Source organism: Sceloporus occidentalis, unplaced genomic scaffold (assembly GCF_023333645.1).
Source record: "Sceloporus occidentalis isolate IW3139 unplaced genomic scaffold, rSceOcc1.0.p SCAF_1, whole genome shotgun sequence".
In the NCBI taxonomy this organism is placed as follows: Eukaryota; Metazoa; Chordata; class Lepidosauria; order Squamata; family Phrynosomatidae; genus Sceloporus; species Sceloporus occidentalis.
In genome coordinates this window covers 20,627,693-20,643,191 of record NW_028316981.1, presented here as the reverse complement: position 1 = coordinate 20,643,191, position 15,499 = coordinate 20,627,693, and the positions used below count along the sequence as shown (strand labels likewise).

Here is a 15,499-nt window from a genome sequence, read left to right as displayed (position 1 = left end):
CCTTTTTTCATATCACATTCTTTCAAATATTTAAAGATAGCTACCATGTCAACTCTTAACCTTTTCTTCTCCAGGATAAACATGCCCACCTCTCTAAGCCATTCTGGCTTGGAATCCTGATGCTCAAAGGTATGCTTCTTCTTTTATAAACTGGTCCAAGGACTGAAAGCTGCTGAAGAGGTCATCTCCTGGATTCCAATATGATCTGAGAGAACATAGGAGAGGGCCTTTTTGGTCATGGCACTGCCCTTGTGGAATGCCCTTGAAGGCCCAGTTGGTGCGCTATCTATCTATCTATCTATCTATCTATCTATCTATCTATCTAATCTATCTTCTCTATCTATCTATCTATTGGTGCTAGGTCAGGATATAACTTTATGTTAAAACCATTGGGGTCCAGTTTATGTTTTTACAATATGCATGGTTTAAATTCTTCTAGTCTTTTAAAGATCTTTTAACTCCTTAGAATTATTTAATATGTTTTATCTTATTTAAATGTATCTTATTTTATCATATTTAAACTATTTACTGACTTTAATTTGAAAATGTTTAAATTGTTCATTACCCTGAGAGCTCAAGATAATTGGGCAGGACAAAAACATTTTAATTAAACCAACAAATAAACAATGCCAACTTAAAATTATTTATATTAAAGATGCTATGTTCTTTGTTGTTTTTGCTTCAACAGACATGGTATTCTATACAGGTTATCCAGAATAATCTAAGTTCAATTGTATTTTCCCCAAAGGTTCCTGAGATCTGAAACAGGTGCACCTAGAGGAAAGAGGCAGATTAGAGAAAGTAAGGCAGGTTACAGACCACCTATTTGAGGCGGGCTGTACCCGCCCCTTTCCCCGGTGTATCGGGGCCTCAGCTGCTAGAACAGCAGCTGCTGAGGCCCCGATCCGCCGCTTTTCAGGCTGCGGGGAAGCGGCAAAACGCCACTTCCCCGCAGCCTGAAAAGGGGTGTCCTTGGGGCTTCAAGCCCCAAGGACACCCCGCGGCAGCGGGGGGGGGGGAGAAAGGGGCCACTTGGCCCCTTTCTCCCTTGCTTCACTGGGCGCAGCCGTCTGAAGGCTGCGCCCAGTGATGCAAAGCGGCACCGCAAACCAGGCGCCGTGACGTCCTCATGGCAGTGGCCGTCTGGAACGACCGCCGTCATTTTTTACAAGCGGAGTGCGTATTAGGGTTAGGGAGGTGCAGAAGCACAGCACCTCCCTAACCCTAGTACGCGCTCTGTGCGTACTTTCATGGCGGTGTGTAACCCGCCTAAGATGATCTGACAGACAGATAGAAGCTTATTGAAGTAAGGTAAGGCTTGCTCTGAAACATATAGCCTTATCTTTTTATTAAACAAACTTGTCAGGCAAATGAAAAGATGAGTGTGTTTTTTTCCTCCCTCTGCATTGTTGTAAAAGCATGGGAGAGCATTGTAAAAGTATCATTTTTGCCAAATTGATTATTTCAGCTTGGTAAATGGGACACTTTTACGACACTTTTACGACCCTCTCCCACGGTTTTACAACTGGAAAAGAACGAAAGAGAACGATGTCATGCAGAGGGAGAAAAACACACACACATCTTTTTGTTTGCCTGCAAAGTTTATTTAATAATGTGATAAGCCTCATAGATTTCTGGAAATTAGTTTCAAAGAATGAGGACATGCAGTACTTTCTGAAGGACCAAATCCAGATTTCCTTGTCTGGGATGTATCTGAGCTCTTTACTCAGACATGAACTGCTAAGTTAAATAAGCCTTTGTTGTTAACCGCCATCAAGTCAACTTTGACTTAATGGTAACCCCATGAAGGAGAGATCTCTAAGTCAACCTGTCATCAACAGGCCTCTCCGGGTCTAGCTGATTCAGGACTGTGGCCTCCTTGGTAGAATCTATCCATCTAGAATGTGGTCTTCCTTTTTTCCTGCTACCCTCTACCTTACCAATCATTATTGTCTTTTCTAGAAAGTCATGCCTTTTCATATGTGCAAAGTATGAGTCTCAGATTAGTTATCTTGGCTTCTAAGGAGACTTTAGGCTTCATTTGTTCTAGGACTCAATGGTTTATCTTTTTAACAGTCCATGGTATCTGTAGAACTCTTCTCCAGCACCATATTTCAATTGAGTTGATTTTCTTCCTATCAGCTTTCCTTACTGTCCCACTTTCACAACCATGCATGGAAATGGGAAATACAATGGCATGAACAATCCTAACTTTAGCATTCAATGATATAGCTTTACACTTCAGGATCTTGTTTTATTCCTTCACAGCTGCTCTTCAAGTCCTAGTTTTCGTCTGGTTGGTTGCTCACAGCCTCCATTCTGATTAATGACTGAGCTACAGTATAGAAAGCCTTGAATTATTTCAAAGTGTCTGCTTTAAAGTTTAGTAAATTATCTGTGGTCATAGACTATTAAATAGTATGTTTAGCTCTTCCAGCTCTCCAAGAGCTCCATCTGCTGGGGACACTGAGCCATGATGCCTGGATTATAGACAGTTTATGAGCAGGAGCACTGAGCACCAGGACTAAGGCTGCATCTGCACTGCAGTTTGGCACCACTTTAATTACCATGGCTCAGTGCTATGGAATTCTCCGGTTTGTAGTTTTATGAAGTATTTAGTATCTCTGTCAGAGATCTCTGGTGGCACAACAAACCACCGCCAAAAAAGCAAAAGACACAGCTGAAGGAATGAGTTTAGGCTGGTAGACAAAGGGTGGGGGACACCACCACACAAAGTGATCAGCGAGACTGAAAGGTACCCTGAAAAGAAGTTTCATGCAATCCTCATCCCCACCATGGTCCTAAAGGCCACTGGTCCCCCTTGTATTTCTTGAACACCAGTACTTAGACAAAAGGCCCCTCTGTTGCATCCTGTTTCCTCACAGCCCCCTGCCACCCCCTTTTCCCTCAACCCCCAATAGCTTTTTCTACCACACCTGGGGGGGGGGGGGCAATACAGCTAAAGAAGGTAGGAGACACCACCATATAAAGTGATCAACAAGACTGTGTGGTGGTTTTAAGGTCTCTGAAAAAGAGAAGTTTCATGCAACCCTCATTCCCACTATAGTCCTAAAGGGCACTGGTTCCCTGCATCTTCCTTGTATGCACATACTTGGACTGATGGTGTTGGTTATCACAAGGTGTTGGTTATCACCTTTAAAACCCTACATGGCTTGGGCCCAACTTACTTTGGGATAGAAATAAAAGTTTTATTATTTTATTTATTTATTTATTATGATGCTCCCCCCCCCCCCCCCCGCCACCCTCTTTTTCTTCATCGTCCCTATGGATCTTTCCACCATCCCCAAGAAGGTGGTACTGCCAGGGAATCACTGCTCTAGGCTACTCTTAAGAACTTATCACTCAGGCAAATAATCCAGCATCAGGCCAACAGGATGCAGCTGGGACACATGACGCAGGCGGGAATTACTGCACTGTAAATCGCCGCTGATTCTGCCAGGAGACAATATCGAGGGTCCCAGTGATGCTCAGCTGGCCCGCTCTTAAAATCAAAAGCTCCCCGAATTTTAAAACTGGCAGGCTGAGCATGGCTGGGACCAGTGATGCTGTTGCCTGGTGAAATCAGCAGTGACTTACAGTGTGGTAATTCCCACCTTCATCACGTGTCCCAACTGCATCCCATTGGGCTGATGTCGGGTTATTTTCCTGAGTGATAAGCTCCTTAGAAAGCTCTACAATAGGTATTCCACACCAAGAGAATGATGGGAGGCAACAGATAAAGGGTAGACCATTACATATTTATCCCCACCACCCCAGTACACTGAAGATGGGCTGGGGAACAGGACTGTGGGAAAGGGGAAGTTTGATAGCATGAGGGACACATGGTCAGATAGTGTCCCAGAATAGTCCTTTGTACCCTATCTAAAACAAGATACATGCAGAAACTGCATTTAAAGGCATCATCATCATCATCATCATCATCATCATCATCATCATCATCATTTATATCCCGCTCTTTTCCCAGAACTGGGATTCACAGAGGGTCACAACATATATGAACAGCACAATTCAGTGCAATGCACCTATGGGGCTATACAGACTGTCCCAAAAGGGCAGTCTGTAGCTGTCCCTTTACTGGCCAGATTGGGGCTGTGGCAACCTCACGCCACCGCCCCAATCTGGCTGCTGGAAAGTGCAAAAATGGCTCCTTTTGTGCCTTCCAAGGGGCACCATAGCTCTTTGGTGCTGCATCATGTGGTTGCAGTACCAGGGCATCATGATGGTGCATGCCATGTAGACCGGCACCGTGGGGGCAGGGCTAGGGCACCCAGCATGTGGAGGCTGTGCCCTAACTCTGCCCACAGGCCAGCACAAAGTGCCAGTCTGTATCGGGCCTAAGATAGTAAAAGAATGTCAGCCAGTGGCTCATAGCAAGACATGAGAAAGTCTGGATGGACTTTTGCAAACATGTTTTCTCCTGCTTTGCCTCTTTACATGGGGCTGCAAAGAGAATATACACCTTGAAGGTGATAATTATCTTTCCTCTATAATTATTGGAATCACTGTGTTGAATTGTGTTTCTTCTACCAAAATCCCCTAACATTTCTACTCAAGGGTTCATTTTTGAGATCAACAGTAATTTCTTGCTTCAAAATGGGAAAGAGAATTATATATGATTTATATACAAATAAAGGTCCAAGGCTACTAAAGATCAGTATTTAGGGTGCAGAGAGTCCAACTGCCTGACTGAAAATGCTGAAATGCTGAAAATGCTCAGATCCTCATCTGTGAATTTAGTCCTAGTATGAGACTTCCAGGGGAGATGGACTTCTTAACTGCCTAATTTTTTTGCTGTTGAGCCAATTGGTGGTCATACTGAAAGACCTCTCCTGCCCAAATGATCCCATTGCTACTGTTACTTCATTTGCCCTTTGGGGTAGGGACAGAAGAAAATACAGATTTCTCTCATCCAAAAATGCTACCACCATATGATTATTACAGATCAGGAGATTATCTCATTACTGGAGTTGTACCTATGAGGACAGCTATGTTCCCTACACACACCTTTCAGTATGACCCTGTTGATGAATTATTACTGTAAGTACTTCTTGCTCTTTTATGCTTTCCTTTCTGTCAGATAATCCTGATCTGGCCAGTTCCACTCAGTGTCTTGAGTGTTTTGAATTACTTTTCTGAAGACAACATTTCTAGTGTACATATATGTACACTTATTCCTAGTATGCAGATATTTCCAAGACCCACAGGTGCACAATACCTTTTATTAGGATCAACTGTGAATTCACAAGACACATGGGCTTTTGAGTTTGAATTCACAGAATGTGCAAGCCAGGGCTCTGTACTAGGCCCAAAATGGATATTGTAGATTTGATGAGACCATTACTCATCTATCACTTAGGTGAAACAGATAGATTCCATTGACAAGCATCCAGGGGAAGTATAAAGGAATTATAGTACTTGTGTAAAGAAAGTACAGGAGATTAAATTTTAGCTGCAAATATATTGTGTACATTACCTAGTGAGTGCATGTGCACAGTTAGCTCTCTTATATCCTGAGGTCAACACATATTAGTAGAAATATTATCTGTTCTAAAACTAAACTAAAGGGAATGTGGAGTGAAATACTGAAACATAAAAAATTAAAAAGGGAGACAACTGACCTGAAATATCAGGGTGGGAGGTCTAACAGCTCACTCAGTGTTTGATTCAACAGTATCTACATTTGGCATGCAAACTGTAGACTTGGGGGGCTTGAAATAGATAAAGACCTTCTGATATTCTTTGCAAATATCATGTCTATAATCTCTTTACTGGTAAAAATTTTAAAAAATTCCTAGACAACTTCACAAAGGAATAATGTCCACCCCACTATAGCTAGAAGGTATCTCTCAGTACCGTAGCTGGATTTAACAGGAAGGAAGGCCTGTGCTGTCTTGCTTCATCTGGTGGCACCTCTTGAGCACAGAACAGTTGACAACATATGATTGTTGGAAAAGTGGAATTTGAAGCACAGTTCTTACATATCTTACATAAAAATGCTTATAAGTGTACTGTCCAAGGGGGCAGCCCATTAGAATGTATTTTACACATTTAGATGAAAGGTCCATCACTGTAGTTTATCTGGTGACACAGCCTACCTTTGTGCCCTTGCAGCAGCCTGACTGAAGCATTTCTGAGTCATTGGGAATCAGGACACTAGGAGATTATGTTTGTTATGAAGAACAAGCAGCTGGAGAGGCTAAATCTCCAGCACCTCAGAAACACTTTGGCCAGGACACGGCCAGGCTGTAAAAGCATGTACTGTGGGCTATGTTTGATCATATAGAACCATAAACATGAATCCCCAGCAGTTATAAGATCATAGGTCCAGCTTAGGTTCTCATAACTGCTAAACATGATGCAAGTCACAGTGTGTTTGTGTAGACATTTATCTTGAGTTTAATTTTCAATACAGGCTATTGAAGAGGAACTACCAGCACATCTTGGCCATTTTGCTTGCCGTTAATGAGATCAATCAAAATCCACAGCTCTTACCCAATATCACCTTAGGTTATAATCTCTATGAAAACTGTTTCAGCACAAGGGTAGTCTATGAAGCCACAATAGACATGCTTTCTACTGGGCACTGGATGGTCCCTAATTTCAGGTGTGGACAGCAGGAAAAGCTCCTGGCTGTTATCCAAGGAGGAGACTTTGAAACCTTTTTTCAGATGGCAACTGTCTTAGAAATCTACAAAGTCCCTCAGGTAAGGACAGTGATGACAACCAGACAATGCAAATCTCAGGCCTTCCTGTTAACATCTGGATTCAAAGCCTTCTCAAAAATATGAAACTGGTGATTTTAGGGGAGTCTGAAGAGTAGGTAAAACCTATCTCCTTCCTTTGCTGATTTCCCATTGTTGGAAAAGAAAGCTGTGGTGAACATTTGTTCTGAATATAACTTCCCAGTGTTAGCTTTCTGTATCTGTGGATACCACTACAAAGATTAAAGTTGATATAAAACACGTTTGAAGTGAAATCAAAAATATTTGCCTACTCTTCCCCCAACAAAATAAAAGACAACTGGAAGTTCTTGAAAAATTTTCAACTTTTTTCACTATATTCTATTAACTTTATTTTGATGTTTTTGGGAATTTTCAATTCATTTTTTCAAGCCTAGTCCCTAAAAATATCAAGTGCATCTTTCTCGTATTATTTCTTTATTTTTGTTTGCAGGCAAATATTTTCCATAAACCCACTTAAAATTTAACCAAAGTAATATAAATATATTTTACAACAATACACACACACACACACAGTATCATACAATTATGCAATAATGTCTCTAGTTGTACTCTTGTACAAATAAGTTTTTTTTAAATTGTTTTTGATGTGTTTTGTCTTGGGAGCTGCCTTGGCTCCCTTTTTGGGGAAAAGGTGGCATAAAAATGAAATAAATAAATAAAATAAACAAGAAATAAGAAATAAAGAATATATCATGTTAAACTTCAGAATCATTCCAAAGTGTACAGTTGTGTATCATAACATTTAACTAACATATACTTCATCCCCTCACCTCCTTCTGTGCATTTTATTTACTTTCATTTATTTACTTTATTTTTATGCCACCTTTCTCCCTGGCTGGGACCTATGCATGTCTAACAAGAAATAAATCCCATTTATTTAAAAGGGGCTTATTTCCAGGAAAGTGATTACAGAAGTTATGCCAATCTACTTCAGATCAAGACCCATTCAATACTAAAACTGGGATCCTTCTATGCTGGCATAGAAGGCACACAACACATAAACAGTTCCCTCTGTGTACCTAATAGTGCAATGGCCAGTCTCTTACATTTGTCCAGATTCTATGTCCAGTTCTTCCCCTGCCCTCCACGGTCATGTCATCCTCTTTTTGGCCCATGGAGTGCACTGGGAAGCTTCTGATCAAATGCTGGCACAGATTATGCTGCCTCTGGGGTCATAGCCTCCATCCTTCCTTTCTAAAAGGCACTAGTTCTGCATAACTGAGCTGGCAAAGCTGTGTACTTTGTCAGCTTTACACAGGATCTTGACCAATGAGATTAACGTCTCAGTAAACATGTACAGCAAGGGGACAGGGACCAATCATTCTTGATCCTGCATCACATCACATCACATCCAGTTGCCATTTTGAGAGGAATTGCAGAAGTAAATTTGGGAATCTAGTGAGCTCTTTCCATCCATTATGAAGCCAAGCCCTCCCTCCAGTCCATCTGCCTTGGTCCAGGCCTTGGAGGTAGAGAGGAACTGCTGGACCTCATCCCCTTCCCCACCACTATTCCCTTCTCCTTTTTTGTGGTGTCTTTTTAGATTGTAAGCCTGAGGGCAGGGAACCGTCTCATTAAAAAGACTGTATGTACAGAGCTGTGTAAATTTACAGTGCTTTATAAATAAAGGTTAATAATAATAATAATAATAATAATAATAATAATAATAATAATTAATCCATGGAAGTTTGGTTCTGGGAAGGGGGCACCGATGGGAAAAAATGTGGGAACTCAAGCCTGTATTAGTCAATGGGCAGTGAAGTGTATGCCTGTGTCAGTGCAGCTGTGGGTGCACACTACCATTGGCTAACATGCCTATGGGAAACAATCCTCCTACCCTGATACACAGAATTATAGTGCTAAGCATAAGCCATTTTCAGCTAGTAGTATATTCATCTGTTTCTTTCGTTTTTAGCTCACTTATGGCTTTGTCAACCATGTTCTGTATGAGAGAACACAGTTCCCCTTCTCCTACTGGATGAGCCCCAAGGAAACCCCACAGTACCTGGGGCTAGTTAAGATGCTGCTCCATTTCAAATGGGTATGGGTTGGCCTTGTTGCTCCAAATACTGATGGTGGAGATCAGTTTCTGAGAACCATGGAAGAAATGGTCTCTAAGAGTGGGGTTTGTGTAGCCTTCACATACAGTTTCCCACTAATATTTGTTGATGGCATTCCTGTTTTGGAAAACGAATTGGTTAACTTAGTGGCACATCTCACAGAAGAGAAAGTCAATGTGCTCATTTACTATGGGGATTCTGACTCAATGATTCTGCTTCATGTTGTTCTTTCTAGTATTGAAAAGTTAATCTATGCCCCTCCAGGGAAAGTGTGGATCTCTACAGCTTTGTGGGGCTTCACTTTAAGCACATCTTTTTCATACTGGGATATCATGTTCTTCCATGGTGCTTTGTCATTCGTCATCCAAACAGACAGGAGATCAAAATTTCAAGACCTTCTCCTGATCCAAGATAGGGATACCTTTGAACATGTCTGGTCTGAAATATTTGACTGCTATGATTCCAACCACAGATTCTCAAGGAAGATATGGAAAAGATGTACAATGAGGGGAAATCTGGAAGATCTTCCCCCAGATTGGCTTAAGAAAGGCATGTCTTCTGAGAGCTACAATATTTACAATGCTGTCTATGTTGTGGTACATGCCTTTCATGCCATGATAACATCCTTCTCTGGCCACATGATGAAAGCAAAAGATAGACTGGACCTTACAGGTAGAGCACAGTCATGGGAGGTAAGAAAAATAACCATTATAGCAGACTTTATGACTATTGTTCTTTTTATTTACTGCTGCTTCTGCCCCAGTTGTGACAAACAATAGCACAGTGGAAGACAGGGGTTTTGCAAAAGGCTCCAAAATCATGGGAAAGACAATGAAAAAGACTATCTGAGTCCTGGGAGGAAAGACAAATCTTCATCTATTTTATAAAGGTATCTTCTTCCTCCTCCTCCTTGTTTTTATTTATATCATGCTTTCCCCTCAAAATTGAAAAACAAAGTTGCATACAAATTAAAAAAACATCATAATTAAAAATATACAAAGGTCAGCATACTGACACCTGGCCCTGAAACTTTGGACAACCACTCCCAGCAGATTCATATAGCATTGGGAATAGGGCAATGGCTAAGGAGTCAAACAGGAATCCCCCTGCACCAACCGATGAGAATGCCAGGAAAGAGGGGAACCACAGTAGAACAGTGCCTCCAAGCCCCATTACAGAATGGCAACTCAAAAGGATACTGTGGTCAATAGTATCGAAAGCTGCTGAGAGGTCCAGTGGAACCAACAGAGATACACTTCCACTGTCTAGTTCCCTGTGCAGGTCGTTCACCAAAGTCGTTCTGTTTCATTGCCAAAAAAATGGAACTTTGCCAAAAAATGGAAGGTTGAAGACTGGCCTATAGTTATCTAATCTTGAGGGGTCCAGGGAAGGTTATTTTTCATAAGAGGTCTTACCATAGCCTACTTCAATGTGCTGGGACCTTGCCTTGCTGTAAAGAGGCATTTATCACTTCCCTTACTCACTCAGCCAGTCCTCCTCTGGCCTGTTTAATAAACCAAGAAGGGCAAGGGTCTAGAATATATGTGATGGCTATCAGTTCTCCAAGGATCCTGTCCACATCCTTAGGCTGCACAAATTGAAAAGTATCCATCAATACTGGACAAGGGAGCCAAAATTGGATACAGCAAGACTGTATCAACTCTGATGTCTAAGTCAGAGTGAATCTGTGAGATTTTAACTGCAAAACAACTAGCTGTTCAGTAGTGTACGTTCTCTGAACCAGAATGTAACCAATCTGTGCCCACTCAAAACAACTGTACTGAACAGTTCTGTGCAGCTATAATGTTTTTAGATGTTTTATTGCCCCACTGTAAGCCTTTAGATAGATTTTGGACTGTTTTCGGTTGTAGTCACACTGAGTTTTCTGCCCCTGTCACTCTAGTCTCTGTCTCATTCTTTTCATTGCTGTCAGCTCCATAGAAAAACTAGGGAGTGGTTTAGTTCCACTCCATGAGATGGGATGCTTAGGAATGATCTTGTCAACAACCTGGTCATTTTGCCATACCAGGGTTTTGACAGGATCCCCTGCCAAGGTAGCAGAAAGCTCCCCCAATGTTTGTATTTTAGACTGTTTTAGCTGTATTATTTTAATATATGTTGAAAGCCACTTTGGGTCCTACAGAGGACAAAAGCAGGATATAAAATAATAAATAAATGTGACTTCACTGTTTTTATTCACATACACAAATAAATTTTTTTTTAAAAAAATCTCCCTATTGGATGAGCATTTCTTTATGGTTGTGTTTTTGTTTGTTTATTTGTTTTATTTTGTCCTTGTTTTGTTTTGTCATTTCAGGATTTTGCGGGGTAACTAATTGGTGTGGGGAGGACCCAAAACCCCAACACTGGATTTTGTACAACAAAGCCACAATAGTTGAGGAGGAGGGCTGCAGGAGTGCGTGTTTTACACAGAAAATGTTTCTTACATAAAAGCTTTTTAGCCAAAAAAAGTTTTAAAATGTGAAAAACTGTCAAAATGTACATTTGTTTGTGTAATTATGTTGAGATATTTAGAAAATCCTTTCTTGTTGAGAATAAGAAATATTACAAAGATCGATCCCTAGAAGACAGACAGCTTTTGCTACTTATAACAGCTGGTAGAGGGCTAGAGAAATGATTCTTATGACCTAGATTATGAAGCGCCTTCAGTCCCTAAGCTATGTTTGGCTACTGGAGCTGTACTTGTTTAAATCTGTTTAAGGGCTAAATGTGTTTAAATTGGTTAAATCTGGTTTTAAAAAATCTGTTACATCTAGTTAAGTGTATCTGTTCAAACCTGTCTTCCCAAGATGGTACGGTACAACTAGCCCATTAAGACTTGTCAACTTGCCCTGAGAAAACTAAACAATGAAAGGTTGGTTTTGCAGTCTTGCCCAAAAAACCCCAACCAGAGGGATGTTTCTCTGCTGTCTCTTTTCATGTTCCATGTTGTTGTCCATTTATCATTCCAACCAGTCTCCTTTAGGGTCTGGCATTGCCCCATCTCTCTCCATGAGTTGCAAAGGCCTGGTTTCTTCAGGCATTACAAATTCAGTAGAATTATTGTCTTAAGTACTAAGGAATCTTTAATGTCTCAAAAGCATTGGTAAGACAGAAACAAGGCTTCTGAATCATCTTTTCATTTTACAAATATTGGCATTTCCATCTCTTTCTAGCTTCACCCTTTTCTGAGAAATGTCCACTTTAACAGTGCTGCCATGGGCGAGGTGTATTTTGACAGTGATGGGGAGCTGGTGGCTGACTATGATGTTGTGAACCTGGTTATGTTTCCAAATGAATCTGCTAGAAGAGTGAAAGTGGGGAAGCTACAAAGAGAGACTTCATCAGGTGTGGAGATGACTATTCATGAAGAAGCCATCACTTGGCCCAAATGGTTTAACAAGGTGAGAAAAATATTTTACAAACTGGTATAAAATAGAAGTTGCATGTCTCAACAATGATCCTGGAGACCTCCAGTTCAAATTATCAGTTCCCATCCCTGCTGCTGTACCTGCATCAGCAAAGATAATGTATTTCATTTTTTTAACAAATTCATTTTTTATAGAGAAAAGATAATGCTCTCAAATATTATTTCATTCCTTGATGCCTTTTAGACAATACCCCGTTCTGTCTGTATGCCAAGCTGCCTGCCTGGATATAGGAAGATGGTCCCAGAAGGACAGCCAGTTTGCTGCTATGTTTGTACCCAATGCACAGATGGGACCATTTCTGTCCACCAAGGTAGGTGGCTTTAAAGAAATAGCAGACACTGGGGAAGGAAGAGCAGATATATGGTGATAATCATTGTGTTGTGTTTCTTAAAGACATTTGGCATGAAGGAGGCTCAGCTTTGTAAAATTCAGATCCAGAAATTAAAATAAACATTTTTCACCATGTGGTTTTAATAAATAATATTGTTCTTGTGAATCTGGAATAGTCCTGAGCAGGCTCCTCCTGTAGACTATTTCTTTGGCTGGCCTTCCCTAAACTGACACCCTTAAATTACATATTGGATTACAGTGGGTCCTTGGTGTATGTCAGGGTTTGGTTCCAGAATCTCCCGTGACTACCAAAATCTGTCCTATTAAATACAATGGCATAGTAAAATAGTGTGTCTTATATAAAATGGCAAGATCAAGGCTTGCTTTTTGGAATTAATATATTTATTAACATTTTCAAGCTGTTGATGTCTGAATCAGTGGATTAAAAAATATGTGGATATGGAGGACCAACTGTATTATACTCATACCCACAAGTCTCCAGGGTGCTTTGATGAAGAGTTAATTTTGCTTTGCGTCCTCCATTTTGTCTCATCCCTAATTTAGACATGGCTATTGCTTAATGATATATTTTGGCCTTTTTAGATCAAGAGCAATCAATTCTCTGATGACTATTTCCTTTAACAAGTAACTTTTTTCACTGTGTTCCTGACTCGGTTCATGTTACTTATGAACTGAAATAAATAAGAAGCATGGTATTGAGGAAAACTACCTATAATGGTATTAGATAAATAAAGAAATAAATGTTGGTAATCAATATATTGATAGGAAACAATCTGAGCAACTGAAATATCTGTTTCTTTCACAGATGCAGATCACTGTCAACAGTGTTCTGAAGATCAGTATTCAAATATCAGCAAAGATAAATGCATCTCTAAGATAATTGACTTCCTATCTTTTGGTGAACTTCTGGGGATTATATTAGTCTTCTTTTCCCTGTTCTTGTGTCTAGCTACAGGTTTTGTTCTAGGAATCTTTCTTAAGCACCGTGACACTCCAATAGTCAAAGCCAACAACTGCAACCTCACCTACATCCTCCTTGTCTCCATCTTGCTTGCCTGTCTGTCCTCATTTCTGTTCATTGGTGAGCCCCAAAAAGTGACTTGCCTTCTCCGCCAAACTGCCTTTAACATTATCTTCTCTATTGCTATCTGCTCTGTTCTGGCAAAAACAATCACTGTGGTACTGGCATTTGTAGCCACAAAACCAGGGAACAGAATACAGAAATGGGTGGGGAAGAATCTGGGAAATGCCATTGTCTTTTTTGGCTCCATTATTCAGTTTGGCATCTGCATTGTCTGGATTGGCACCTCTCCTCCCTACCCAGAATTTAGCATGAATTCCAAGATCAGGCAAATTATCCTACAGTGCAACGAGGGGTCTTCCATCATGTTCTACTGTGCCCTGGGTTACATTGGCCTTCTGGCTATTATTTCCTTTATTGTGGCTTTCTTAGCTAGGAAGCTGCCTGGAGGGTTCAATGAAGCCAAGTTCATCACCTTCAGCATGCTGGTCTTTTGTAGTGTTTGGGTGTCCTTCGTGCCCACCTACCTGAGCACAAAAGGTAAATACATGGTAGCTGTGCAAGTCTTTTCCATTGTGGCTTCCAGTGCTGGGTTACTGGGTTGCATCTTCTTTCCCAAATGTTATATCATTGTACTGAAGCCTTATTTAAATACAAAGGAACACCTTATGGCGAACAGGAAGAAAACATAGCTGATTATAAATGTGTTCTTTTCTACTCTGAAATTATTTGTACAGTGTATCTGAAATAGTAACATAAACATGCTCCATGGATATGATTCATGCCCATGATAATCATCATGATTCCTCTCTGAGATGTTAGATGCCATAAAAGCCCTATTCACACATTGTGAAGAATGCAAACAAGCTAAAATTGGAATGGAGGTGTATATAGTGATCCCAGTCCTAGCATTCCTATGCACATCAGATTCCACCTTCTTATTTCCTGATATCTTATGGAATAGCCAGCTATGAAATGTGGTCATGTAGAACATCTTCCCAGGTCTTGTTGCAGAGCATGGTGTGCATCTACACTGTATTAATAAGGCATTTGCTATGATATGATAATAGTACAATAAATGAACAACTTCTGTTTAAGAGGAATGACTCTTCAAAATTATTGCAAAATATGGACACTGTAAGATATCACTCCTACCTGGATTCTGATGAAGTTGCGAGCACCACAGAGATACAGGGTTCACTTAACTACACACTGCCCATGTTAATTCTCATGTCACTATATTAATATAAGTATGAAGTCTGGAACTATAAGGTTATTTTAGAAAGATCTCCATCAGCATGTGACCCATCCCAGAGACAGGAGGGTGAAGGGCTTTATCTTCCTCTCCTTTCCATGTGCCACCATCTGGTGATCTCCAATACTAATATAACTATGAAATCTGGAACTATAAGGTCATTTTTAAAAGATCTTCATCAGCATGTGACTTGAAGAGGTAATGCTGTTAGTTTACTCTATCAGTGCATCTTGGATTATGGAAAATATGCTAAGTGATGATTGGAAAATATTATCTGTCCATTGTTACTAATGAAAATCTTTTTGAAATAACTTCATAATCCTGGGGGGTATTTATTTTACTACTACAGCTTTTCAGCTAAATTACATTTACAGCCCTTCATACATGTTTACAGCTATTCATAAAAGATTTGTGGAAGGTTACTACTACATCCTTTCAGCATTTACAGTCCTTCATGCAAGCTCTTAGAGCTACTTATTTCTATTATTAAAAGATATACATTTCTTAAATAAAATTAAAGATTATTTTTGCTACAGGACACCAGGTTTAAAGACTTATGGACAATACTTTCCAGATGACATTTGTCTGTAGCATAGATTTTAATCCTTATTTTTACT

General features: G+C 40.3%; 1 protein-coding gene across 1 annotated transcript; it reads left to right on the top strand.

The window, feature by feature from the left end:
* The first annotated feature begins 4,858 nt into the window (after positions 1–4,858).
* On the top strand, positions 4,859–14,319 carry LOC149321080 (vomeronasal type-2 receptor 26-like). The gene is made up of 6 exons (XM_089506610.1): positions 4,859–5,058; positions 6,434–6,725; positions 8,680–9,516; positions 12,001–12,228; positions 12,439–12,565; positions 13,412–14,319. Exons 1-6 carry the CDS (start codon positions 4,859–4,861, stop codon positions 14,317–14,319), a joined length of 2,592 nt encoding a protein of 863 aa, XP_089362736.1.
* The last annotated feature ends 1,180 nt before the right edge of the window (positions 14,320–15,499 follow it).